This window comes from Varanus komodoensis, unplaced genomic scaffold (genome assembly GCF_004798865.1).
Source record: "Varanus komodoensis strain SLA01 unplaced genomic scaffold, ASM479886v1 scaffold33, whole genome shotgun sequence".
NCBI lineage: Eukaryota > Metazoa > Chordata > Lepidosauria > Squamata > Varanidae > Varanus > Varanus komodoensis.
The window spans coordinates 7,447,678-7,474,468 of NW_025335817.1; the positions used below are offsets into that span (position 1 = coordinate 7,447,678).

The following is a 26,791-nucleotide window of genomic DNA, read 5'->3' on the forward strand; positions in this document are numbered from 1 at the left end:
TTTGTGTCTGCTGTTCTGTCATCCATCCAGGCGCACCTATCAGAGACCTATAGTCAGGCCTGCCACCAGTTGGCTGAAAGGGCTGGGTTGGGTGTGCCAGAGTGTGGGGCACCACACCTCTGCAGGGGCACCTCCAGAAGCCCCGGGAGTAGGATGGGGAAGATGCTGCAGAGATGTCAAGGGTGCAGAAGCAGAAGGTAAAGAAGAGCTAGATCAGAGAGGTAGACAGCCAACTGGTACCTGATCTACTGGAGGACTGCCATAAATGCCCCTCTAAAAAAACTAGGAAAGCAGAATTGCGTGAGGAGCAGGAGAGAATCAGAGATCCATAGGCTTGGAGTCAGATGAAAAGGGAGGCACAGAGCAGTGTAATCTGGTGATCAGACAGACTGGCTAGGAAAGATCTCCTTTGAAGGTGGGTCAAGGGAACCTGCTGCACCTCGACTGGGAGGGTCATAGCCATCTCCAACAGTTTTGGATCAACTTTATCTTATGCTTCTGTAACTTAGAAAATGTTCTTGTACTCTGCAAATCTGCTTGAATTGTTTGCTCAACCGACTACAAGATGATCTGCCTCCTCTGTAGCCCAAAGAAATGTTATATAGCTTTTGCAGAATGCAAGCTAATTAACTGAACTACCAAGTTACTCACTTGTCTACAGAGGGAGATGGAGGCAGCATCCAAAGCAGAGGGAGGTCCATAGTCAAGGTGAGGAAGATGGTCAGGTCTGGGGAAGGGAAGCTTCTCAGTAGCTAAGGCCAGCCAGGCCCTTATTGGTTCTTCAGATCACCTGTTCAAGCTGAGCTAATGAGCAGAATGTCCTTGTCTGGCTATTAACTTGGTGGTGCTTCAGTTCAGCAAAGATCAAACCAAGCAGCTCCCAAAGCCCATGAACTGCTCCAGTGGCTCCAAAAGTTAAGATTGCTGGACTCTGCTGCCCCAGCCTCAAACCTGAGCCCTCTGGTGCGTGAGAGACTTTCAGGTCTAAGGGACCTTTTCTACTGTGCTAGGGTGACCATACATCCTCTTTTACAAAGGAAATTTTTCTATTAGAAGAGCTGCCAGTGGACTATCCTATCTTTAAGGGCTTCCTCTATCATTATGATGCTTCTATTCATTTTGTACAATTGCTAGAAAACTGCTTTAAATGGTGTCTGATAAAGATCTAAACAAGCAGGGGCAGGCATGCCCAGATAATATGGTTCTGCAGAAACTGCTGGTGTGACATCTGTTTTCAGAAAATTGCAGAAAGACAATGCACAGTGGCACAAATGGACATTCAGGTAAAGCAGCCCAGGAAGCTGACTTTTGCTAACATTACATCACCCACCTCCATGCTAGAGTCCTCCGAACTGGTACAAATGCAACAGCCATGCTGGCTGGAAATAACAGGACCCACAACATCTTTGGAGACAGTTGGAGAAGGCTGAGTTGGAACATTTAAAGGTTGCCGTGGGTTTCTGTAGGATGCTCTGGGTTGTAGCTCGGTGGTAGAGCATGGAAGGACCAAAATTCAGTCCCTGGCATCTCCAAGCTAGGGAAGCTTCTACAAGCATGTCTACTGCCAGTGAGCAAGGACAATACTGGGCTGGATGAACCAATGGCCTCACACAATATATAAGCATGTTCCTATGTTCCAGTAATAGTTGAACAGCAAAAGATAAGGGGAAGGAAGGAAGGAAGGAAGGAAGGAAGGAAGGAAGGAAGGAAGGAAGGAAGGGTGATTGAATGTGTTAGTGAATTCATACCTGCAATATTGACAGAGGAAACAAATGCAGCCAGTAAAGCTAATGTCTGTGGCACACTGGCAGGAAGGTAAGATCCTCCCATCAGCACCAAGCCACCCACAGCAGTAAGTCCTAAAGGAAAAAGAAAGCAGAAAGAAATTGAGCTATATGCCATAACTGAGGAATAATTAATGGTTCTTCTCAGAATTTGCATTGTATAACAGATGTTCCCGTTGTGGTTGAACATGGCCAGTTGCTTAAAGAGTCAGCATCTCCCTACTTACCTTCTGGGCAAATAGACTAGAAATGTATTCTGAACTCTTACATTAAAAGGGAATTCTGGTTAAATAAATAATCAAATTCTGTCAATGAGTAGATGGTGGAACAAATGATGCCTAACAATCCATTCAACACAGATGGGAAGGATTTAATCAAAACTATACCTCCCCACCTGTGAGCATTCAAACCATATCCTCTGCATCCTGAAACTGAACAGTCAAGGAAAGCTTGCTGTTTGCATCATACTGGCCTTCCACAGTGCAAAGGTCCCATTACATGTGTACCCATTCTACCTGCTGAATGGGATCAGCACAAACTGCTCAAGCGGCAGTTCAACATGCTGTGTACAAAGCCGGATGAGCCAGTGGTTTTCCATAGAAAGATTAAACTCGACTTGATTGACATAATACCTCAATGATCCTTTCCAAAAGCTTCTTATAGCCATAATGCATGATGTTGTTCTCACACAATGTTTGCACATGACAACATGAATGCATGCGCAGTCTCTCGGAGCTTTTGATATTCATACCTTCTGGCAATTTCTCCAACAGTGAGAACACAACCACATTGTCTAAATCTTGGCTGTCACCAAGGGCAGTGCTAACTACCAAAAAGGTCCAGGGCACACAGGACCAGAAAGGAATGCACACATTTGCATATGCTAATTTACATATTCTCTAAACTCTGTGTGTGTGTGTGTGTGTGTGCATGCACACACATATGCATGTGTATTTTCAAAGGACCCTGTCTCTGCAAGACTTCCATTTTTGTAAAAGGTGAGGGCATTTGATTTCAGGAAAAGCAACCAGGAAGAAATGCAGTATTCAAAGGCAGCTGTAACACATGCGGGCAAAAAGCCACGTAATCCTGGCACATTGGATAAGCAGATCATCCGGGTTCCTGTACCTTTGCTTCAGAAGTGGCCACGAGCAGCAGGGTGGGGGGGCAGATGGCCTCACACAAACTGTGACCGTCAACTGAGTTTCAAGGCTCTGACTGCAAGTTTCGAGGTTCTAGCCTTGATGGGTTGTCCCCTAAGTCCACATCTCTGCTGCTACCCACTGTAGGGTGGCCCTGACTTTAATCTGAATGCATTCCAACTGACCGTTTCCTGACACTAAAATTTCTGGCCTCATCCATTAACCAGCAAACCAAAAGCCACCGGAAGACTCTGTTGGAATGAATGAATGAAGGAATGAATGAATGATTTAATTCACTCTGCATTTCTGCACTCTGCATGGGCTGGATGAGGGCCAATAAACTGAAGCTCAATCCCGACAAGACGGAGGTCCTGCTGGTGGGTGGTTCAAACTCCTGGGAAAGTGACTTGGATCTTGTCCTGAATGGGGTTGCACTCCCTCTAAAAGACGGGGTCCGCAGCTTCGGAGTGGTCCTCAACCCGGAGCTGACTTTGGAAGCTCAAGTGTCAGCGGTGGCGAGGAGCGCTTTCCATCAGCTTTGGCTAATCCATCAGCTGCGCCCCTACCTGGAGGATGACTGTCTAGGAACAGTGATGCATGCATTGGTTACTTCCCGGCTGGATTTCTGTAACGCGCTCTATGTGGGGCTGCTCTTGAAGACAGTCCGGATACTTCAGATGGTGCAAAATAGAGCAGCCAGGTTGCTGACGAGGACTGGGCGTTAGTCTCATATAACCCCAGTCCTCTACCAGCTTCACAGGCTCCCCATCGAAGTCCGGGCTCAATTCAAGGTGTTGGTAATCACTTATAAAGCCCTTAACAGCTTGGGACCCGGATACCTAAAGGAACGCCTGTGGCCATATTTGCCCTCCCGCTCCTTGAGATTGGCAGCAGAGGCCCTCCCTCGGGAGCCTTCGGTGAGAGATGTCAGGAGGCAAAGTACCCGGAGGAGGGCTTTCTCTGCTGTGGCGCCCCACCTATGGAATGCGCTCCCCAGAGAGGTCCACCTGGCGCCATCTATTTGTTTTTCGGTGCCAGGCCAAGACCATTTTATTCAAACAGTATTTTAATCATGTTTAATATTTATATATTTTATTATGCAGCCAGTGTGTTTCCAAGTTTTAATTGTTATTGTTTTATTTATTACTTTTGTGAGCCGTCCCAAGGCTATGTAGCAAAGGGATGGCATATAAAAACTTTAAATAAATAAATAAATAAATTTCTCCATCTGTATTAGTGAGGCATGGTAATTACTACCCACCATGCAAAGCAATGAAAAGCATCCAAGGTCTTTGACTTACCAGAAATTGCATTTGTTACTGACATTAGAGGTGAATGAAGAGCAGGTGTTACGCCCCAAACTGTATGGTAACCCACAATCCCAGCAAGACCAAAGGTGGTCACCATTTGTGTGAAAGCAGCATTAGGAGACACGAGGCCCAGCCCTAAAACAGTTGTCAGACCTAAACAGAAAAACAACAGTTCATGAAAACAGGCATTTAAGAACAAAAATTCACCCTTATTGCCATGGACATTCTGAACCTGAAAACAAAAAGAATGGGAGCAGAATCAACCTTCTGAGATAGGATTTTATAGACATAACTTGTATTCCCGATTTTTGCCAGAAAAATTGAGAATTTGCCTACAATAGGATCTACTTAGCCAAGTTGTCTGTTCCAGGATGCTTTGGCATACAGATGCGGAAATGCCAAGAATTACAGTTCTTGAGCTGTCAAATATTTTGCTTGAGCAAATAATCAAAGGACAGAGCACCAAGAAGGACAAAATGAAAAATGATGCTTGATTTCTCATTGAATGCTTTCCTTGTTTAGCAGGGGGAGAAATTATTGTAGCATCTGAAAACTGTTAAAGTACCGGACCACACAGGCACTTCAGCAAATACCTGATGATGAGTAACTGTGATGACCTGCTTTGCATTATCCTTTGGTATTATGGAAACCTAATCTGGCTGACTAACCAACTGGCTATTTTCACATTCCAAGTGAGTAGCCCAGTTAACCTTAAGTATCAGAAGGAAAAGTGCTTGTGGCTCTTGGAGTCAGCTTTAGTGTAGCCAATTTCAAGAATGAAGCTGACTGACATTGCCTGCAACTCTGAAAACAAGGACCTGCACATTGGAAGGCTCCCATGAACGTTCTTTCTGCGCACAGAAAAAGTAGCATACCCAGGAGAAAGCTACCCTAAATTCTTCTCCTTGGTAGACTGTTTTTCAAGTTTCAACAATGTGTGTCCCTTGGGAAGGTAGGCTGGAAAATACACATATTACACTTTCTGCTCGAAGTCATCCTGTCCAATAAAAACTTCAATGCATCCGTTTGCATAAAGTAGCCTTTACACTGTGTGTGTGTGTGTGTGTGTGTGTGTGTGGGCGGGGAGGGGGGGTTCATGGGCAACAGGCATGATGAGATGCATCAGAAAGGATGCATACAAATGGATATTGCTTGTGGACTGAGTCCATGTAAAGCTTTGCAGTTAAGGTGACAATATGAGACAACGTCTATCTGTGGTACTTGATCTATGATGGCTGAGTCACAGATGCAGTTCACCACCTGTCAGCAAAACATACGCAAATAAACGTGTGTGAACCAGTTCAAAGCTAGGAAAATGCTTCTAATTAGACAACGTGCATTTTCAATTTCTACTGATCACCCCAAGCCTCTGTTAACACTTGAGCAACCAAACAACCTCTCTAATACCCATGGCAGCTATAGAGGCCCCTGTCCTTACTAGCTGGGCTAGCAATTTCCATCTTTGTCTGCTGCCATTTAAAACCCTTTATACAGATGCCAGCCCACAGGACTGCTGCATCTTCCTACAGGGTTAAGAGAAGCATGGTATGGAAGGCTTGTTTTTAGGAGGACCATGTGAGCAGAAGCCTCTAGCAGGCTCCAAAGGGATGACTCATGGAGGTGAGCGTGGCCATATTGCTCTGAATACATGTAAAAGTGGTCTTTTCATTATATTTCTTTTTCAGTCTAATCCACACTTATATGGAGATTGTTAAGCAAAGATGCATGCATTTTGAGTAGTGCACCACTCAGTTCAAACAAACCTAAGGTTTTGGGATGTCAGTAATAGCTATAAGATCTGGTAATTGTGTATCATGATAGCATGGGAAATTATCTTCAGCATGTTTAAGACTTGTTTCTACGTTTAACTTAAATGATACCTTATTAGCAACAAAACGAATCATGTATTTGGTCAGATCTAAGAAACTATGAGTGTCTCAGATTGTAGTCATACAGTCAGTCCACATAAAATCTCGGAATAAACCCTCTGCTTTCATCCTATACACATAAAGCCTGCCCAATATTATTCAAAGTTTAGATGCCTGGTGGGTCCAGAGATGGGACAGCTGTGCCTGGTGGAGGGACTGGGCGGCTGCCATCCTGCTTTCCCGGGAAATGGAGACCCTACAGGAGCTTTCCTCAACCAGGTGCCCTCCAGACGTGTTGGATTTCATCTCCTAGCATCTCCAACCAGCCAGGTAGGCCAGCATCACCCGGTTGCGGAAGGCTGCTCTCGATGCATCGCACTTCATCCAAACTGTCCCCATGTCAGTCATGAAGCCTTCTTCACTGTAGCGCTCATCACATGGAATGATGTCCCCACTGAGATCAGGTGGGGTCCTAGTGTGGAGTCCTCCTACTCATTCAAAGCACAAGGATTTCATTGACCACTGTCAGCTATTCCAGCTTATCTTAATGAGATGTTGCCATTTTATCACTGTTTTGTTGTTTTAATGACCGTTCTATCATTAAATGACAGGTCATGAATTTATCATGACAGGTCATGAATTTATCTTGTCAACAGCTTTGTTGTTGTTGTTTTTAATGAAAAGCAGTATGGAAAACCTCTGATATAATTAAACCACAAAGGGTGAAAATTATACAGCATCCATCATGCCACCAAAGTAAGCAGTTTTGAGCAGTTTATTTGACAATTAAATTTTCACATCTGTTTGCTGCAGAAGTATACCAAATGGCATCTTCCCCTTTTGTAAAATTTTAAACATTTGATTTCTGTTAATTTAACAAAGAACAGAAAGTGAGGAGGAACTAAAGAGCCTCTTCATGCAAGTGAAAGAGGAGAGCACAAAAGTTGGCTTGAAACTCAACATTAAGAAACTCAACATTAAGATCATGACATCCAGTCCTATCACTTCCTGGCAAATAGATGGGGAAGAAAAGGAGGTAATGACAGATTTTATTTTCCTGGGCTCCAAGATCACCACAAACAGTGACTGCAGCCAAGAAATTAAAAGATGCTGGCTCCTTGGGAGGAAAGCTATGACAAATCTAGACAGCATACTAAAAAGCAGAGACATCACCCTGCCAACAAAAGTTCGTATAGTCAAAGCTATGGTTTTCCCAGTTCCAATATATGTCTGTGAAAGTGGGACCATAAGGAAGTGCCGAAGAATTGAGCCCTTTGAATTGAGGTGCTTTGAATTGTGAAGACTCCTGAGAGTCCCTTGGACTGTGAAGAGATCAAATCAGTCAATGCTAAAAGAGAGCAACCTTGGCTGCTCTTTAGCAGGCCAGTTACTGAAGATGAAACTCAAATATTTTGGCCCCCTAATGAGAAGGAACAACTCACTGGAGAAGACCCTGCTGCTGGAAACGTTTGACAGCAAAAGGAGAAGGAGATGGCAGAAGTTGAGGTGGCTGGATGGAGTCACTGGGGCAGTGGGTGTGAGCTTGGGTCAACTCCGAGGGATGGTGGAGGACAGGAGAGCCTGGAAGAATGTTGTCTGTGGGGTCATGATAGGTTGGGCATGAGTTTGCAACTAACAACAACAACAACAAAACAAAGAACAAAGTTTAGGTTCGACTACTTAGATGCTTAGGTGGTACCATTAGCTCATTGCCAACAGCAGTAAAGTGATCTGCCTGGTCCCTGGAACTTTCCAGCATCCCAAGATCATGAAAAACCTTTCCCCACTCCTGTGAAAGAATGTACCAGCGCTGTGATCAAACATATGGTTGGAATAAATACCTTTGACCACTGGACACACAGTATTTTGCAGTCCTCTCTATGATTACTCAAAGTAAATATTTCTGAAATCAAGGTACCCCAGTTCAGATAAAGAAGGCTGCAGAGCTTAATTGTAAGGAAACCAGGCCTGTATTTTCCAAAAATAAAAAATGGAGCATATGTAAAATATATAGATTTTATATATAGATTCACATAGATTATAGAAAATCCATGCATCCAATGAAGCAGGCTGTAGTCCATGAAACATTGGTAGCTTAATTTGTTGGGCTTTAAGGTGGTACCAGACTCTTTGTGGCTTCCATTCTAATGCGGCTATCCCTTTTAAAATAGAAAATTTCATTAACCTTTAGTGTGCACGGTACAATAGTGCATGATGAAAACACCCATCCTTCAATGTCCATTCCCAGAATTTGGTAACTATTTTTCTCTGAACACGGAGGTGCCATTCTTAGCTGTTGGAGCAAACAGTTACTAAGCCTGCAGTGCTGTAGATACTTACCTGAGATCCCATTCAATTCAATGGGATTTACTTTTCAGTGAGCATGCACTGTGACATCCTCCCAGAATTTATCAAATCGTCTTCTACACTAGGCTGGGAGATCTGTGGCCTTCTAGATGTTGCTGGTCTCCCACTTTCATCAGCCCGTCACCATGGCCAAAGCTTTCCCACTTACTCTAGTAGTGCTCAACAATTTTTTATGGAAATCAGTTCCATAAGTTAATTGTAAATGAAGGCATATTGTGTGCTTACTTGAGCTAATTTACCATTTAATTTTATTGTGTTGGCTTCTGTTCAAGTACTGTGAAAAGGTAGGTATGAAATCCCTCACTCTCCTGGGACTGTTTGGACGGGCAATGTGAAACTCCTGTGCTGTCAGTAGCAGAGCACAGTCCGTGTCCCCTAATTGCAGAAATCAGCAACTGGCAGCCCCTGGGTTCAATAGGCCATGCTATTAAGTGATGCTTCACTCCTCCAGTTTCCAGACCAGAGGCAAAAATGGGGTTTGAGAGTCTTCTCAAGGATGCTCCTGGTTCCTTACTCCAGTGAAGTCTACCTGGACCAACATCTTTTCTATGCCAGGTTACATCATCCTTCTTCTCTCAGATATTTCATGGGACTTTTCAATATATATTTTTGTAAGTATCTGGTAGTTCTATGCTTAACATCTTTAACTGTTTGTAGGTTAGAGGTCTTAGCTTAGGTTTTATCCTCTTGTGAGCTGCCCAGAGAACTGGCCAATGGGGAGCATCGGACTACCAGTGCTGGCTTTAAATGGCTATGACGTCTCCATGTGTACACGACAGATAGGTAGCAGCTTTTTCTGGTCACAGTTTTGATATGGCGACTTAGATTTTCCAAAAATATATAACTATTTTTGGCTTTCATGCAGTAACCCATTGGTGACTTTAATATACTGCACCAAACTCATGTCCTCCCACTGTTCTTGATCCGGATGATTTTTAAATGCACACTTTGAGCTTTGGGAAAGCAACATATACATTTGAAATTAATCAAATTTGGAAATACCTGTTGTATAAACTCCAGCTGAAGTCACTGTCTTTCTGAAAGGTGAAATGGCAGCCAGCTTCTCTGCTTCTATTTCCTGAACAGATTTTGTTTTAGCTGGAGCAGCTGGAGGTACCGTTTTTGGTAAAGGTGCTGGAAATATTTTTTGTCCTTCCTGTTGGGTGAAAAAGTAATGTAAAGAAACTTGCACCTCACTGAATGGCATCCTTTTGTATATCAAGGTCATTTCTAGAATTAATATAAAGCTACTATTCCGTCAACCCTTCCATGATCACATCATAGAAATAACCCACAGGTCCCTGTTCATTAATATTGAATCAAGAGTTTTGCAAAGGATGTCCACCCACCTGCTCTGCCTAATGGTTAATGGCATCCCTTCTCTTTCCTAGCACATATAGCGAACAAAGCTAAGCAAGCTCATTCAATCTTTCATGGGAACCCAAAGAAACTAAGAACATTAATCAAGGTGGGCTCTTTGAGTCTTCGTAACAAATAATGAATGAGAGCAGTCAGTACCAGAATACCCTTTTCTCTCTTGGGATATTCTGGTGTGTGTGTGTGGGGGGGGGGGGGGGTGGAGTCCTGTAAATTCCAACAATGCTCATAGAAAGTGCTCTTCCAAATCAGACCAAAGGTCCACCTAATGCAGGTTCCTGCTGATCATGGTGCCCAATCAGATACCTCCAGGCAGCCCATGTGATGGATGTAAGAGAGTTTGTGCAGCACAGTGGTTCAAGGGATGGACTGGGACTCAGGAGATCCAGTTTCTAGTCTCCACTTGGCCATGAAGCTAACTTGGAGATTGTGGGCCAGTCACTGACTCTCAACCCAAGCCACCCGACAGAATTGTTGTAGGAATAGGATGGCAAGGAGGAGGATGTGTGAGCTGCCTTGGTTCCTTGAAGGAACAAAAGTAGGATATAAATATAATCAGTCAATCAATCTAACAATGTAAATGCCAAAGCATTCTCCCACGCTTGTGTCCCACTAACATCGAATTTCTATTTGCCATAATAATACTGCAGATGCTCTCTAGACTACAACTCCCAGCATTCCTAGCCAGAATGAGAATTGTAGTCCATCACATCTGGAGGACTCTAACCCAAGGAAGGCAATGTTACCATATGCCTTAATAAATTTGTGTGCAACCCCCCTTAAAAGCCATCTAAGGCATTGACCATACAAGGGCTTATAAGTAAACAAGCATAGTGCTTAAAATAAAAATAAAGGTGGAACTGGAGGGAAAACCCAACTGCCAATCCGGTGTTCAACTTAATTAACTTGGAATGTATGCCTTGATGCCAGGTGCAAAGCTGGACTCATGCCCCAAGTAAGGAGTTAGTTTGCTGTTGCTGTTCTCAAACAGCCTTTACCCATTGAATTATTTCACATACCTTTGTTAAACTGTTCATTAAAGCATTTTAAATGGAAAAGAACCTCACCTTCATTACTGTAGTCCCTCTAATAACATGATCAATAGTTCCATAATCAAAATCATCCTTTGGCTCAAAGAAAAAGTATTCTTTGTCAGGAGAAATCGCTTTTAATAGCTTCAAGATGTTGTTTGAATAAAGGCTACTGGCCTGGGTAGCCATTCGGCTTGGCAAATCTGTGTAACCGATGTGCACCACACCCTGCGGGCGGGGAGAGAAATAAACAGACATGTTTAAAAAATACCCCTTTCACGCATTGCACTGAAACTTCTTTTGAGTGCATTTTTCACAGACCTGGTTCACCTTTTCTAGCTGACAATAAATCAAAGTTTGCACAGGACGGCAGGCACTTCATTTTACATGTAAGAGGGTTGTTTTTTAAATGAACAGCTTGCTCCACACTTGGGGAAAAGAAAAAGGCTTTATTTTTGACCGAGAGCCAATGACAGAACAAGCTGGGAGGCCATTTGGGGAACCAGCTACACCACCAGATGGTGCTTATTTTGAGAGTTAAGAAGCAGAATGCCTTTAAAAACTTTGAAAACACCTCTTGGACATCCAGGCTATCCCGGTTACACAATGTGCTTCTCAGATTAATTGCCCTTCAATTAATCCTTTAAAAGGGACTTTTAATCAATCTGCCTTGCAATAATTTATAAGTTACTTGGTGTGAAAGAAGATCACATTCCTTTCTGCACAAAGGACCCATGTTTGATCTTGAACGATGTACCTTCAACATATATTGGGTTTAGTTCCATTTATATCACCACCAAATACCTGTCGTGTTTGGGGCAGGGTATTATAGAGTGCTGTGCCATAAATTGTGGGCAGTAGCTAAGCATAATTTTTTGGGCCAGACACATACTTGTAAGGTCAGACACATACTTCCACTCATGAAACACCTTTTTTTGAAAGATTAAAACTGCCATTGACAGCTGTGCCCTTTAGCTGCTTTATGCCCTTTTGTTCGAACTCTGCAGGCTTCTGGAGGCCCGTTTGTATCTTTCAGATATGACAATGTGGAATGCTCTCTATCATAATTATACACAAAATTATATGCACAATAACGAAAGCCTTTGACATTCTTCCCTGTGCTGGGGAATCTAGAGTCGGCTTTTCTATGCCCCTTGGAGACTTAGATTATTGACTCCCGTAGCTTGACTGGATACCACCTTCAGCCCCTGGAATCTCAATGTCCCCTTTCATTTCAGTACCTTGTATGTTCCTCTCTGTTCCTGAAGCTACCTGGTAATTTACAGGGATGCTGGAAAGAAAGAGCTCTTGGGTTTTAAGAAAACCTGCCATATAGCAGAGTCCCAACCCCTTTGTCTCAGGGAGTTTGAGAGTTTGTGAGTGATCTCACAGAATAGTGGGCATGGGGCGGTGGGGGGAGTTGCCCATTCATAAAATGCCTTCTGTGGTAGACACAGCTGATCAAAAAACATTCACTTTTCCAGGGACAAATGGTGAGACCGAGCGAAAAGTACCATGCCCAAGGTCTCATACCAGTCAGCCCCTTGCTAGGGTGCTGAGTCCTTGGCAGGTGGCCAGCCATTTGTATCCTTGGTTTCATCACAGCATCCATGGAAACATCCCTTAGCTTTAAGGAGATAATGCTGAAGTACCCACCACTGAAGTACGTTGTGTCAAGGTTTTTATGCTGCACCTGCATTCTTCACTCTATATTGTTATGTGCTGTCAAATTGTCTCCAGGTTAGGGCAACCGCATGAATGACAGCCCTCCAAAATACCCAATCTGTGACAGCCCCACTGTTATCGGACTCTGAAGCAGAGGACACCATGGAAGAGGCAGTGGGAGGGCAGGAGGGCCGAGTGGGGCAGGAGCCTTTGAAGCTCCTTCAAGATTGTTGCCCACAGTTTCCCAGGCCCACCATGAGAGCAGTCACATTTTGGAAGAGAAGGGAGGGACTCAGGAGAGGAAGGAGAGCCGCCGCCTTGAGAAGTAATGAGGCACTGGGACAGTGCAACTACCCAGTTGGGGGGTTTCCATGGGCCTGAAGAAATATAGCAGTGAAAACAATAAATATATGGAATTCATGCTATATTTTCTGGCAAGGTGTTCCCTTTGCCCAGCTACTAATATGAGCTGTTGAATGTGCAATGATATTTGCACTGGTGCCTGCAAAAGACCTTCCAGTAGTTGGAAATATGGATGTTGGTGATGACTGACTTTTATGAGACACTGTCTTAAATAAAATGCAATGCCAACACCCCTTCTTAAATTGGACTCTGGATCAGTCCTGTGCCTCGTTAGTAAAACTTTCCAGATTAATTTTTAAGGGCCATTATGAACTTGGTTATTTTGAAAAGTGTGTAGCCACACTTATAAACTCCAGATGCATAAATCTTGCAACTGGGTATGCATCTGAATAATATCGCAATTTGTGGTCCTATTATTACTCATAAGCTGAGAAAGAGATGTTTTGCTTTATTTTGCTATCCCATTTCTGTAAGGAGCACTGGAAGGATGTGACCCAAATTCGAAAGGAATGCAGCCAAGCCTATATTTCTGCTGTACTTATGATGTTTGTGTTTCATTCAAGCAACTAGCACTATTTGCTCGAAATCTTTGTAGCTACATTTTAAGCACCAGTTGTTTTTGCCTATGCAGTGTGGCAATGAACTACCTTGCCACTCTGAGCATTGGATGGTGCTGGAGAGCACTTTTGTTTTGGCCACAACTACCAAAGTCATTCCTTTCCTGGTGTAACATTATGTTGGATTCTTCTTTTCCAGAAATGACAAGGGAAGAAGGGAGGGCAAGCATGAATAAATACAGTGCAGGCAAGGGTTCCTATAATTTTGAAAATTAAGGTGCCCAGGTGTTTGGGATTGGATGAGACTCATTCCTAGGCAATCGTCTGCCAGCTTTTGTGGTTTGCAAGCACAGGTAAAGTCTGGAAAAGAAAGGACAGAACTCTCACATTTGAGGTAAGAGGGAGAGCTAGAGGTCACACTGCTGCAAAAGTGGAACTGTGGGGGGAACAGGTGGCTATGTTGGGAAAGATGAGGAGGTACAGAACTGAAGAGCTTTGGAAGCACATGGCTATTACTGTGCTTATCACTCTCAAGAGATATTTGCAGCAACAAGTTTTTATACTGGTGCAAGGATACCCAGGGAATCCTACCCACAGTTGAGAGAGGGATGACCGTTTTAACGTAATTTTATCATTTGAGACTCTCAATAATTCACAAATATTTGAGAAAGTATCTAATGTGTTCAATAAATGCTAAGTTTAGTTGTTGTTTGGATGGGAGAACCCTTGAGATGCTCTGGACACCTTGAAAAAAGGAAACAATAAATGTAAGAAAGTTAACACAAAACAGACCCTGTACAAACCTTGTGATTGTAAAGTTCTCCAGGACGGGTGGTCTCCACATTGCCACCAGCCTCAGCAGCAAGATCTACCACCACTGAGCCATCCTTCATGGACTCCACCATATTCTTGGTGATGAGGGTAGGAGCCTTTTTCCCTGTTGCAATTTGAAAGAGCAGAAGCTAAATTTGGTGTGGTTATCCTCATCAGTTTCACGCAACCCATTCTTAAAAGCCCAAACTGGTGCCAAGAAACCACAGGATGGCAGTGAGATAAACAACGATGGAGAATAATTTGCTTTGTCAAAATACCAGCCTATTCCTACATTTTATGGAGTGTGGAGAATAGTGCTAAGAACAAGGGAGGTTTCAGTAGCACACTTAACTCAAATATGGTTGTATGTAATTGTTGTTATGTGCCATCAAGTCAATTCCATTTACTGATGACCTTGTGAGTGAAAGCCCTCCAAACAGCCCTACTAATAGTGGCTTCCTTTATGGAGTCAACCCATCTCTTGTTTGGTCTTTCTTTGCTTCATCTGACTTTGACTTTCCCTAGCATGATTGCCTTCCTCAGTGAGTTTTGCCTTCTCATGAAGTGTCCAAAAGGATGGCTTTGTCATTTTTGCTTCCAGAGAAAGTTCTGATGTGATTTGTTTTTCTTTCTGTACGTCCAGGGTATTTGCAAAACTCTCCTCCAGCACCATGTTTCAAATTCACAAATTTTCTTCCCACCAGCCTTCTTCGCTGTCCCATTTCCGTACCCATATATAGTGACTGGGAATACAATGCCTTGGTCTCCACTGAAACATCTTACACTTGATTATCTTTTCCAACATGGTTGTATGGGGAAGAGCTGTTTGATTCCCAGTGTCTCCAGATGGAGCAGAGAAAACTGTCTGTCTGAAATCTGGCAGTAGTTCTGCCAGTCAGTATCAGCAATACCAGGTTGGATGGACCAATAGTTTGAGTGAGTATAAGGCCGCTATCTATGCTCCTCAGGTTTCCAGGTCACAACCCACAGAGCCCCTCCTCTTTTGTAGCTCCACAGCAAGGCAGGTTGGTGGCTCCTACATCCATGCAGCATTCCTTCTCCATTGCAGCTTTTATTTTGAGCTTTATAGGAATCCACCATGATACACCATGGGGAAGAAGTTTAGCGCCACGAATAGCCCCCATGGAACTCAGAATAAAGGCCAAAATGGATAAGGAACTCCATTCCCCAGTCTCTGTTGCTCCACAGGAATGAAAGGAGAGCAAACCTGTAGGGTTGTTTATCCTACCCTGAGTACCCACTTGGGCCATAACTCAGAAATTCTAATCCTTCTTCATGACTTGATAGCTTTCCAGAGCCTAAGAATTTCAAACATGATGGAGCCTTCAATTCTGCAACTGTAGGCTGAATACAACATAGAAGGAAGTGTTGTGCGTTATATTTCTGAATGTGGCATTTAGCCCTGAAGCCTGCAACACTTGACGTTACTCTTTATTATGCAAGACTGTTATTGGAATGCATTTCTTTGCAAAATTTATAAACTATCCATATCTAATAAAAATCTCAAACAGTGAATACTAAGGGGGAAATAACCAAACTATGAAAGAATAAAAATATTTAAAATTAAATCAAGCCAATGATCATTCAGGAAAAGTTTGCTTAAATAAAAATGGCTTCAGAAGACATGAAAAGCAATGCAGCACTGGCACCAGCCTCACATCACCTGGTGGGGATTCCACAGAGAGTGAGCCAATGCGTTAAAAACATTGCCATCAACTGACTCTAGATGGACCTTAGATTCCTGTGGAGCCACTGGGACCATTTCATCCAGTAAACTCAGTAATCTAATATTCAAATATCAGGAGCAGGTTCAGTTTCTGCTTTACCAAAAGAAGTCTGTCTCATGGTTTCCACCTTCCTCAGTGCCTGGTACTTGGGTTCTTCGAAGCGCAAGAAAGGACACGCCATTCACCAAGTTCATTATGAATAACAACTTGGGCAAAGTTAGGATTCGTACCCAATGCCCAGTGTGTGTGGGAGCAAAGTGCACCCTAAAACAGTCTGCAGACTGCACAGAATGCAGGAGAAGGGCAACAGAGTTTTGCACCAATGGTCCTGGGGTTGTGATGGGGTTGAGATGATAACTGTATTTCTGGGCATATTTTGTCAAGGCCATCTGGAATTGTTGTAAAGTTGAACAGTACCTGGAATAAGGGCAGTGCTTATCACAATATCCACTTCTTTACACTGTTTGGCAAATAACGCCATTTCTGCCTCGATAAATTCCTTGGACATCTCTTTTGCATAGCCTCCAACACCTTCCCCTGCTTCTGCAATACTGACTTCCAACGTTTCTGCGCCAAGGGATTTAAACTGCTCCAAAGCCGGGGGCCTACACACAAAGATGAGAGAATGTCACAGCTATTGTTTAATTATGCATTTTCAGGCCATAGGTAGTTGATGACCCGGATAACACATGCTGAGAATCAACAGCCTTGATTGAAAATAAAATGTGTCAAGTAAGTAAGGTCATTTACTTGACATCAGAGCAATGTAGGCACACTGGTATTCAGCAGACTGTAAATACAGTTTAATTTAAATGAATATTTCTATCCTTCTTTTCTGTAAAACCAAAGTCACTCACAACCAGAGGGTCTGAATTACTGTACCTGGTATCAAACCCCCTGACAATAGCTCCCATAGATTTGGCTGCTCCAGCTGCGGCTAAGCCAGCTACACCACCACCAATGATGAGCATCTGGAAAGAAAGACAACAGAAATTTTATTTGTGCTCAGTGTAGTAGCTAAGAATGGCCTCTCCCTGTTCAGAGAATTGCATTTGGTTGTCAGATTCTGGGACCAGACATTGAAAGACAGCTGTCTTCATTCAGGGGACTGAAAGTGGCAGAAAATATTTGCTACATGCTTCCAAATATTGGAATTGTACGCATGCGGTAGGAAACTCTGTGCAGTGTTGTCTTCATGACTGTTAGGCTGAACTCTGAAACACTAGAGAGATTGTCTTATTGAACACAGGGACTTATTTCTGAATAATCATGCATAGCATTGCAGTGCTGGTGTGTACATTTATAAGCTTGAAAACTAGCTAAAATGGTGCGGCGGGGAGTGCAGTCAGGGTCAAACTATATTGTATGTCAATTAACAGTTTTTCACATTTTTAATATCATGTTTAAAAATAACTGCTGCAGGAAGCTGGGCTTGTGGGGGAACTAGGGTTATCCATTTTCACAATTTAAAATCCCATTGAATGTGCAATTTTCCAAAGAAAACAGTTTAGTTGGTACTGCTTCCCACTGCAAATTTCCCAGGGCAAATAGCAGCGATTGGGTTGCAATGTTTGCTGGGGAAACAGCAGAAGGCAAAAGCTGACCCCCTTCCACCGTTCCTACAGTCAAGATACGAATTGGAGACCTCACAGCTGCTGGTTCGGTTTTTAAAATAAGAGATGCAGAAACGTGACCACACGTTGTTACACTGTGCATGTCGGTTATGCATCTAATATGTTGTCTAGTTTGAGCTGCAGTCTTAATTTTTGCTAAAAATTTTGACTACACAGGAAACTCATGACATGATACATGCCTTTGCTGGTGGGACCTTTCCCGCTGCTGTAATTTGCCCTGTGAAAAATCTTCCAAAATTATTAGCTGCCAGGACTACAGCCTTGTACCTGGAAAGATAGAAAGGAAAGAAAAAGAATAATTTTGGTTTATCAACAGGAATTATAAAGAAAAAAGACCTAAAAATCATACAAAAGGCAATCCAAGGTACTATTAATAAGAAGTCAAAGAAATTTAAAAAAAACTGTTACAGAGCGAATGAATTATCTACATGAAAAATATTAATTGGACTATCATAGCAATTTATATCAGTGCTTGTAACACACTTTCAAATTAAGAGAACATTGCAAAGGGAAGAGGTGTGCATAACTGGGCTGTGACACAAAGTGGAGAGTGAAAAGTTTTATTATGACCATGTCACTTTCACTGGGATTGGAGGTTAATTTAAGGTCAAAGTTCTTCCTCCCCTCTGGCCTCTTAGGCAGCATCTAGCTCAATTAATAGGATGACCACTGCTTGTATCACTATGTTATCATCGCTCAGCACAACGCCAACGTGGCAACAATCAAAGTAGATGAAAAGAAAAATAAATCCAGGAAAACGGGCAACCAGTCCCACAAGCAAAACTGTGCATCTCTCTCACCAGCCAGAATATCATTTCTCCTAATAGCTTCACATTGAAAGCACCAGTCACCCTACAATCGTGCAATGACCACATAGTTTTCAACTCCTTAATGCATGCCTTTCCTCTTCTCCCTTGCTTCCTTAGGGAGTGTTCCCTCTTTTGGGACTGCGGCGGCATCAACGCAGGAGCCCCATTGCCCAGCACATAGCTGGGCAGAAGTCAGAGCAGGGCTCCTCGGTAGATCCAGTTGGCAGGAGATTTGCAGTAGGGTTTCTGACTAAGAGTCTCACAACTGGAAGAACTACCATCCTCCCAGCTCACTGATGATAAAGAATACCAAATGGAAGTTCTCCCAAATCCACATTAACTGGGTTTTGTGCAAAAGGACTTCTGAGCTTGGCTCTGGTATGGATTCACACATTCCTAGGTTGAGCATGTGCTCAGAAGCATCGTCTTCCTTAATTCTTACCATAAATCTGCTCCAGTTCTTGGATCTGGATATTCTAGGAAAACTAACAAGTCTGAAGTCTGCCCCCTCCTGGTCTAAAAGGAACTACAATGGAACATAAACAATAATATAACTTGAAAAATCCAAGTCAGCTCCTGATCCTTGTAACTTTTCTTTTTCCACATGCAATATTTCCAAGCCTGGGTACAATTATTTTGCACGACCACTCAAAGTACTGGAATGACTGGTACGTGTTGGAAACTTTCAGGAGCACAAGGCCAAGGCAGCATGGAGCTGCAGTGAATTAGTTGGAATATGTCCAATCTGTTTGATCACTTCATCAGAGTCCTTAATATCAGATTCCACTGAGTTCTATTTCCATATAGAAATGGTGGCACAAAATTTAATAAATGTCTGCCTAGTAAGCACATGTAATAAAAACGATATTCCATGGTAGAGATGCAAGGATCCTGCTGGAATCTGGCTCTCTCGCGCTTGCTGGAATTCTTTGCCAGTCCACCCTGTCTGCAATCACTCAGGGATGCTGAGGAATAGCAAGCCCCTTCTCTGCACTGAATTATTCATACACAAAGTAAGCAAAGACTCCAAGTCGTGTGTGGGACCAAAGCTCTGCATTCACAGCGGGCATGTGGGCTCAGTGTGCACTGGCTGCCCGTGTGACCTCTTGGCCTGTGTTGGGTTCAGGGCATGAGTCTGGGCCAGAGTCTGGGGATTTCCACTCCCAAACTGAATTTCTTACACATCATTATGCCATGATCCATTTAATAATAGGTTGGTGTGGGAGGAGGGTTCTATGTATTATGAACTATTCATAGTAAATTGTGGGGTGTTCAAAACTGTTCTACTGGTCTAAGTTCTTCCCAGTGGCTCCCTGTATTAGGAAGAAAATACAGAGATTCCAAGTTGGGCAAGAAAATAAAATTATAACTTTCCTCCTAATCCATTTTGGTTGACCGACCCCAGGTTTGGCTGCGTCTAAATTCAATATTCATGGTCTTGAATCATTTACAGTAAGAGCCTTTATACTGGTTTCATTCCAGTTGTTTCAGGATGGGGGCGGGGGCGGGAGAACCAGAAGTTTAAATCCTTTCTTTCTTTTATTATTTTTTGTGGGGAGAGGTAGTGGTTGGGAATCACATTTTGAAAGCGTGCTAAGGAAATCCAGTCATGGATGCTTCCCAACACAATCTTTCCAACATAAGAGTCCTTTGGAAAGTCAGTGCAATCTTTGCTTTGGTTTTTCCACACAGGGTTTACATGATCACAGATTAGCAAGGGAATTCCCTGTTGTATACATATGAGGAATAATTGCATCCATGCTTCAGTTCACTCTGCTCTCAATATCATCTAGCTGCACTGTCTCATAGAAAGCTATCCGTCGAGACAGTAGCCAGGGAGCAAAATGGTTCTCGGCTCTTCATGTGCTGGTATCAGAGAGGCAACTGGGGTTGCTAGTGTGTGTTGGGGTGATTAAAACATATGCCTGAAAGACTGGGTATTTAATGCCTTTTAGGCCACCATGGCAGCTTGTTGGGTGGGTGGAGCTCCTGGCTTGATCCCAGCTGCGTGAAAACTTCATTGAGGAGTGCAGATGAGGTGGCTAAAGTCCACAAAAACCGGTGCCTCAGTAAATCTTTTACACTGCTACAGTGTTGGGGATCAGTTATTTATTCATACATTTGTATGCCACCCCATAGTCCAGGTGGAGTCTCTGGCCAAACTCCTTCCCCCTTCCATTTCTCTTCTCTTCTGAATCTGCAACGATGCTTGGGAACGCAGCTTTGGCTTTAGGATTTTGAGGACCTTAACGTAGGAGAGATGTGATGTAGACATTCAGCAATTTATTTCACATTGGCTTAGGCTTGAGATTAATTGTGTGGATGCAATGAATGTGTTTGTGTGTGGGGATGGGGGATGTGGTTAATGTCAGTTGTAGTTCCAAAACCAAAGCAAACTTAGGTACCTGCAGGTTGGGGAGGAACACTCTGCCACCAGGTAGCCTAAAAATTTCTGTCCAAAGCAACTATTTGCATTTCAAGGAAAGCCTCCTAAAGTAAAATTCACTGCCCACAAAAGATAGCAGAATGTGTCAGCACAACTTCAAATGTTTAGAAGCTGGAGCAAACAAATTTGTCCATTTTGGTTTTTCAGTTTTCCAATCTTAAATTCAAGTCATCTCAGTTCTGTTGTTCTGTTCACATGATACAATTGTGCACATTTTTTGTGTGTATTTCTCATAATACATACAGTTTTTGTACACAATTTTGCCTAATGTGCATATTTTTGCATTTGATGTTATTTATAATCATTTATACTGTGTGCAATTTCCCCCTTTCTCTGAACATTTTTAATTGGAAAGCTTCATTACAGAATTCAAAGAAGTGCCTATTTCAAAGTACAACTAAGTTTTGTTTTGTGCATTGGTTCGGAAGTGCAAAATAATTGCATTATTTTACTTTTATTGTATTTGAAATAAAGTAAAATAAGATCTCAGCAGCTTTGAAATCAGCTCCAAATGAGAATTGATTCAAACTGTGTTTATTTCTGAATTACAACAACTGATCCCCAAAGCAATGGGACTTACTTCTGAGAAAATGTCATTAGGACTGGGCTACTAATAGGTCACTGAAAAACGCCTTGGATGGAAAAACTGATCTGAGGACTATTAAGGCTGGCCAGTTAAAAAGGTCTTGTTCTCACATGGACTTTCCCCTGTAGTTTCATAAGGGCCCCAGAAGTAAGTAGGTCTACTGCAGCTGTTTGTCCAACTAGTTTTGGAACATTTTGTTTTAAAGCACGGTTAAAAACAAAGGTTAGACGATTGATTTGATTTCACTACTGTATTCTGGATTTGCTTACATGGCTGCTTTCTCCTGGGGAAACCTTGATTTACTTCAACATCAACTTATTGTTTATAAGAGGGCTTTCTGCAAAGCAGTTGTGATTTTTGACTCAGAGTACAAACTGTTATTTTGCTATGCGTTTCTGAGAATAAGTGGAAGTTTGGTGACTGACATGGGCCAGAGACATGCAAGGTTGCTTCCCACTGCCTTAACAGGTGACCACACTTAGCATGAAGCAAGGAAAAGGAAACACAGGGTCAGAGTAGACCAAAGAAATGGTCTAGAAATGGTTGAAATGGTTTAGAACCATCCTGACATTGTTTGGAATTCAAATCACTTTATTTCAATCAGGATCAGTTTGGTCAAGACACTAAGGTAGGCTTGCCATTTCAAAGTGATCTCCTGTTTCTTTTCAGAACTCCACATCTGGGAGATATTACGTCTCTCCAGCTGCCATGCTCTTACTTACTTGTTACGCCGAGATCCAAATCTTCAGGCGCCTTTTAATATTGCATTAAAGCACTCCCATTTCCCTAGGTGCTTGCTTCCTAAGCAGAGCCATCTGAAATCGGCATATAGAATACTTCATCTGTGATGAGACCGGACCATGACTGCTCTCTGAAGAGGCACGTCTTCCAGTAGCCCTGCTTTTCTCTCTTCATGTCTCCTAGAATGGTCTCCATACTGGCCAGATTCACATGCCCACATGGGGGGAACAATCACAGTGCCCCCCCGCACCAGTTGTACGTCAAATGAGTTGCCTAATGACCACTTCAGCTCATGGTTTCCATCTGGTCCGAACCCAGTGAGGGTTGTGGTGCAGATGACTTTCAAACCATGGCAGAACCCATGGCTTGTTGTGGGGTTCTAGGGTGATTTGGAAGCCACCCACTACGATGCATCTTACCAGGTTCAGATGGCATGGGAAGCCACGGGTTCATTCGGAAAATCATGCAGCACAGAACTGGGCAGAAACAGCTGTGGTTTCTTTCCCCACTGTGATCATGCAAAGCTGAGCATTGTTTCTGCATTTACATATAAGAAAGACAAGAGAGAGCTGCAAAGGGGGTCCAGGCAGCCTGGAACAAGAGCCATGTGCTGCTCTCCTGGCCTCTTGGCTTGGAGAGCTGGGGCAAGAATAATGACACCTCAATTCTTCTCCAAAGATTCCCTCTACTGTACTATATCATATGAGAGGATGGCCAGCTCCAAACTCAAGCATTTTATCTCCAGGTAAAAGAAAAGGCATCCTTCCCCCACTTCCCTCTCTACTATATAAATCCCACTCCTATACCATAAATCCCTGTAGAATGCAGACAGATTTTTTAAAAAACTTCTCAGTACACCTACCACTGAGGCCCAACTGTACTTAAAAGCTTGCAGCAACCTTTTTGGCAGTTTTGGTTTTTCAAACAGTCCATCTTTCTTTACAAACTGAGAGACTTCTGCATGCCTTGGAAGTCTCCCAAGAGTGGAGAAGCCACTGTCTTACCTGGCTGGCTCCATTCTGCTTCCAAGTAATGCACATTCCACTCCATCCCACCACTCAACTCAGACATCAGCCTGTAGGGGTCCAATCAGAACTATGCTGGTCCACATTGGGGAATTCAACATACTAAAAAAAGGAACATGCTAAAAAGATTAACACAAAAATTAAATGGACTTCAAAGGCCATTTGGATGGAACCAATGCTATCTAATAATTGTTTTGGGTCATTCATTTTCAGACGGCCCCCCACTACTTCCTCCTGGAGCAACATCCTTCTTCCAGAGACAGGAGTAATTAGCATTCCTCTCACCTTAGCTGACTCCAGCTCTCCTTGGTACTCCAGCTGCCTTCCCTTGCAGAAAGCATAAATGAACCAGCTGCTGAACATCTTGGCAGTTATGCATATCTTACCTCCCCACACCCTCTCCAGTATCCGAGGTCTAAGAAATTGGCCCTAAAGTAAGAGAATCTTTTATTTTAAAAAAAGGAGGTGGGGAGAGGCATGCATTGCTCTTTGATGTTGCAAATTTAGAAGCAATTGAGAGTTCTGCAAGTAGGATACATGCATAAAACAGTATACACAGAAAACTGTGCAAAAGTAAGATAACTTGTATAGAGAGAATATGGATTCTAACCCTGCAATGTTGGCCATTGAACTTAAGGCATCATATCCTTGAGCGATAGTGACTCGAGGAACTTGGTCCATTGCCAAGACTGTGGCTTTGCGTTGAGCAAGTTTGTCCAGAAGGTCTGGGTTCTGAGCTGGGTAGATGAAGCTGACAAGCGTTGCTTTCTCCTTGAGTAGGGCTGACTCATGTACTCCCAACACTTCATTAAAGACTGGAGCTCTGACCTTGGAGAGAGCATAGGCCACACTTGTAATGTTTTTGTTAAACCAAAATCCCTTTCCAGCAACCTCAGCTAATACCTACACGGTATTGCCACTTCATTCATCTCCCTCCCCCAACCCTCTTTTTCCCATGAAGAGATTCATCCTAAGTTCCTATCACACAACTGAAAGTTCAGATCAGTTCAGTTTATAACCCTAGGTCATCACTAGGTAACTAAAAGAAAAAATATATTTTAAAAGTTGAAAGGGACAAATTAAACTTTGGTCAAAGAAAATGAGTAGTAATTTGAGGCAGACACACTAAAATTAATAATCAAATTCCTTGGTACTAATTTACAACTTTTATAGAAGAGTTTCTTGACCATAGAAAAGCAAAATGAAACAAGTCCATGGAAAGCTAAAATCACATGACTGACATAAAGACAAAATATATGTAACTACAATATTCTCATATTCAGTCTTATCAGTCCTTTCTCTCCCATTTCAAGCCCCCTCTATGCTGAAATTTGGATTATAAAAAGAATGAACCAAACCAAGCCTGAGGGTGCGCATTAAGAAAATCTGTCCAAGAGACCAGGCTTTCTCAATGGATAGATGAAATAATTAAGTCATATTCATTGGGGACTTCAAGACAGAAGTCTTGCTAGAGCCAATAGCCTGCTTTTCCTTCCTTAACAGATTTTCTTTGGTAAGAAAAAGGGAAGAAGACACAGTGGGAAAACATGTAAAGGTGGGAGAACATTGGTACCTACAGAGAATACTTTGTCTGGGAACACCCTTATGGTTATAGGATCATCCAGTATATTTTGCATTGCAAACTTGCCTTCAAAACGATATCAGATGCAAACACAGTTTTCAAGTCCCCAATTTTGGCTCCAGCCTCTTTGTACTGATCATCAGAGAACTTCGCTTCCTCACCAGCCCCGTGCTGGACCTGCACATTAAAACCTTGCTTGACTAAAGCTTGAACGCCAGCAGGGGAAAGAGCCACTCTTTTTTCATTCTTGTATATTTCCTTGGGGACACCAACAACAAGATCTTTGTAGCGAATTCCTAAAGAAAAGAAATGTAGAGACTGAGAGAGAGAGAGAAAAGGAAGTCAAGGTCAAAATTATCCCTAAGTTCTCGCAAAGGTGGGGACTGAAGGAATGCTCCCTCCCATCACACCTAGCCATGCTTTAAGTTGTTCCTGGAAGTCGTTCTTCAAGTGTGGCCCTCATTCTGAGGAGGCAAAAAATTATATTTCTAAACTGCCTGATAGAAATTTACGTTTTGTAAACTGTTTTGAGAGCATTACGCTAACTAAACAGTATGTTAATGCTTTACATACATACATGCAGTACATACATACATTCACCAGCGAATAATTTAATTTCCCCTCCATGAATCACTGCCTTGTCGTGGCGAAGGGGCTTGCGTAGCTCAATGAAGCCATGAGCTCTGCCGTGCAGGAGCACCCAAGACAGACAGGTCATAGCAGAGAGCTCTGACAAAACGTGATCCACTGGAGAAGGAAGGAAGGAAGGAAGGAAGGAAGGAAGGAAGGAAGGAAGGAATATTGAGGGACTTCTGGTGGTGGGCTCCCGGCCCTAGAACACATTCCCAAGAGAAGTTCACATCACCCCACACTGGTGAACAAGTTTCAGGAACAAGCCAAGAATTTCTGTCTCTAAAGCCTTTGAAGTGTTGGCCTGTGTTTGTTCCAGGCAGCACAATCCAGTGATGCCATCCAAATGCAAGACTGTGGGCATCCTATGCAGAAGTGGCATGGAGACAAAGGTTGCCTTCCCACTCCTCCAGCCCTACCAAGCATTTCGATGGACAATCAAATCCATCCAAGGATTTTGCCCCAGAATGCAAGGTGAAGAGGATGAGGTGTCGTGAGGTGAATAAGGGCATGCTGGCAGAGCTTTCCTCCTGCCCCCTCTCTGCCCACAAAAACCATCCCTTGAGACCTCGGACCCATAGCCAGCATGGCTCTTTCTGCACCAGCTGCAAGGAGGTGGCGCCAGGGCTGGAGCACATTTCCAAAGTCAGAACTGGGACTTTGAACTTACCTATGCCATCTAGACTAACAGGCAGAGAATTTAGATGCTCATCTGTTCTGGATTTATGCCATCGCTCTCTCGGAGCAACAAAACAGATTCCAGTGTGGGAAAAGTAAATGGACGGACAGACAGATGGGATAGAGATGCATACAGAATCTGAGGGACTGGAACTTATTTTATCATTACCCCTCATTCCTCTGACATACGGGAAAGAAGAAGCCAGAGAAGAAGCCACTTTCTCTCAGCCCTATTTCTGCTGCTTTCAGGATCTGTTTATTATCCTAGATTTAGTGAAAATCAGCTCTTTCTGAAAAGGTTTACTAATACTGAGCAGCCAACCCCATAATCCTGTACACATAATAAGAGGCTGTTTTTCCCTTCACACCAAACAATCCCATGGATTGCCCTCCATGGGGTTACATGCATGAGGTAGGGGCGTGTGTGTTTAGTTAGCAACATGGAGCACCGCCAGATGAAACCGTCCCACCGTCAGTTCCACGGCCAATCCACATGGTCCCACAAATGTGCTAGTGGATGCCAGAAGAACAGCAAATTGAAGTTCAGGTTATAAAAGGTTTGGCTGGGATGCTCCTGACACGCGTTTTCATACTGTTTATGCTGAAGAAAGGTGCGACCAGGCCACAATCATGAC

The 26,791-nt window shown here is 43.1% G+C and overlaps 1 protein-coding gene across 1 annotated transcript in view; it reads right to left on the reverse strand.

The window, feature by feature from the left end:
* The window catches only part of LOC123027621 (NAD(P) transhydrogenase, mitochondrial-like), a 61,956-nt gene that overhangs the window by 24,958 nt on the left and 10,207 nt on the right, over positions 1 to 26,791 (reverse strand). The window contains exons 3-12 of the mRNA XM_044438594.1: positions 24,915 to 25,144; positions 23,877 to 24,094; positions 17,839 to 17,926; positions 16,908 to 16,996; positions 16,443 to 16,630; positions 14,268 to 14,401; positions 10,916 to 11,107; positions 9,474 to 9,627; positions 4,228 to 4,389; positions 1,749 to 1,859 (exon numbers count right to left, since the gene is read on the reverse strand). Of these exons, the coding sequence (XP_044294529.1) occupies positions 1,749 to 1,859; positions 4,228 to 4,389; positions 9,474 to 9,627; positions 10,916 to 11,107; positions 14,268 to 14,401; positions 16,443 to 16,630; positions 16,908 to 16,996; positions 17,839 to 17,926; positions 23,877 to 24,094; positions 24,915 to 25,144 (1,566 nt within the window). The remainder of the gene's footprint in view (positions 1 to 1,748; positions 1,860 to 4,227; positions 4,390 to 9,473; positions 9,628 to 10,915; positions 11,108 to 14,267; positions 14,402 to 16,442; positions 16,631 to 16,907; positions 16,997 to 17,838; positions 17,927 to 23,876; positions 24,095 to 24,914; positions 25,145 to 26,791) is intronic.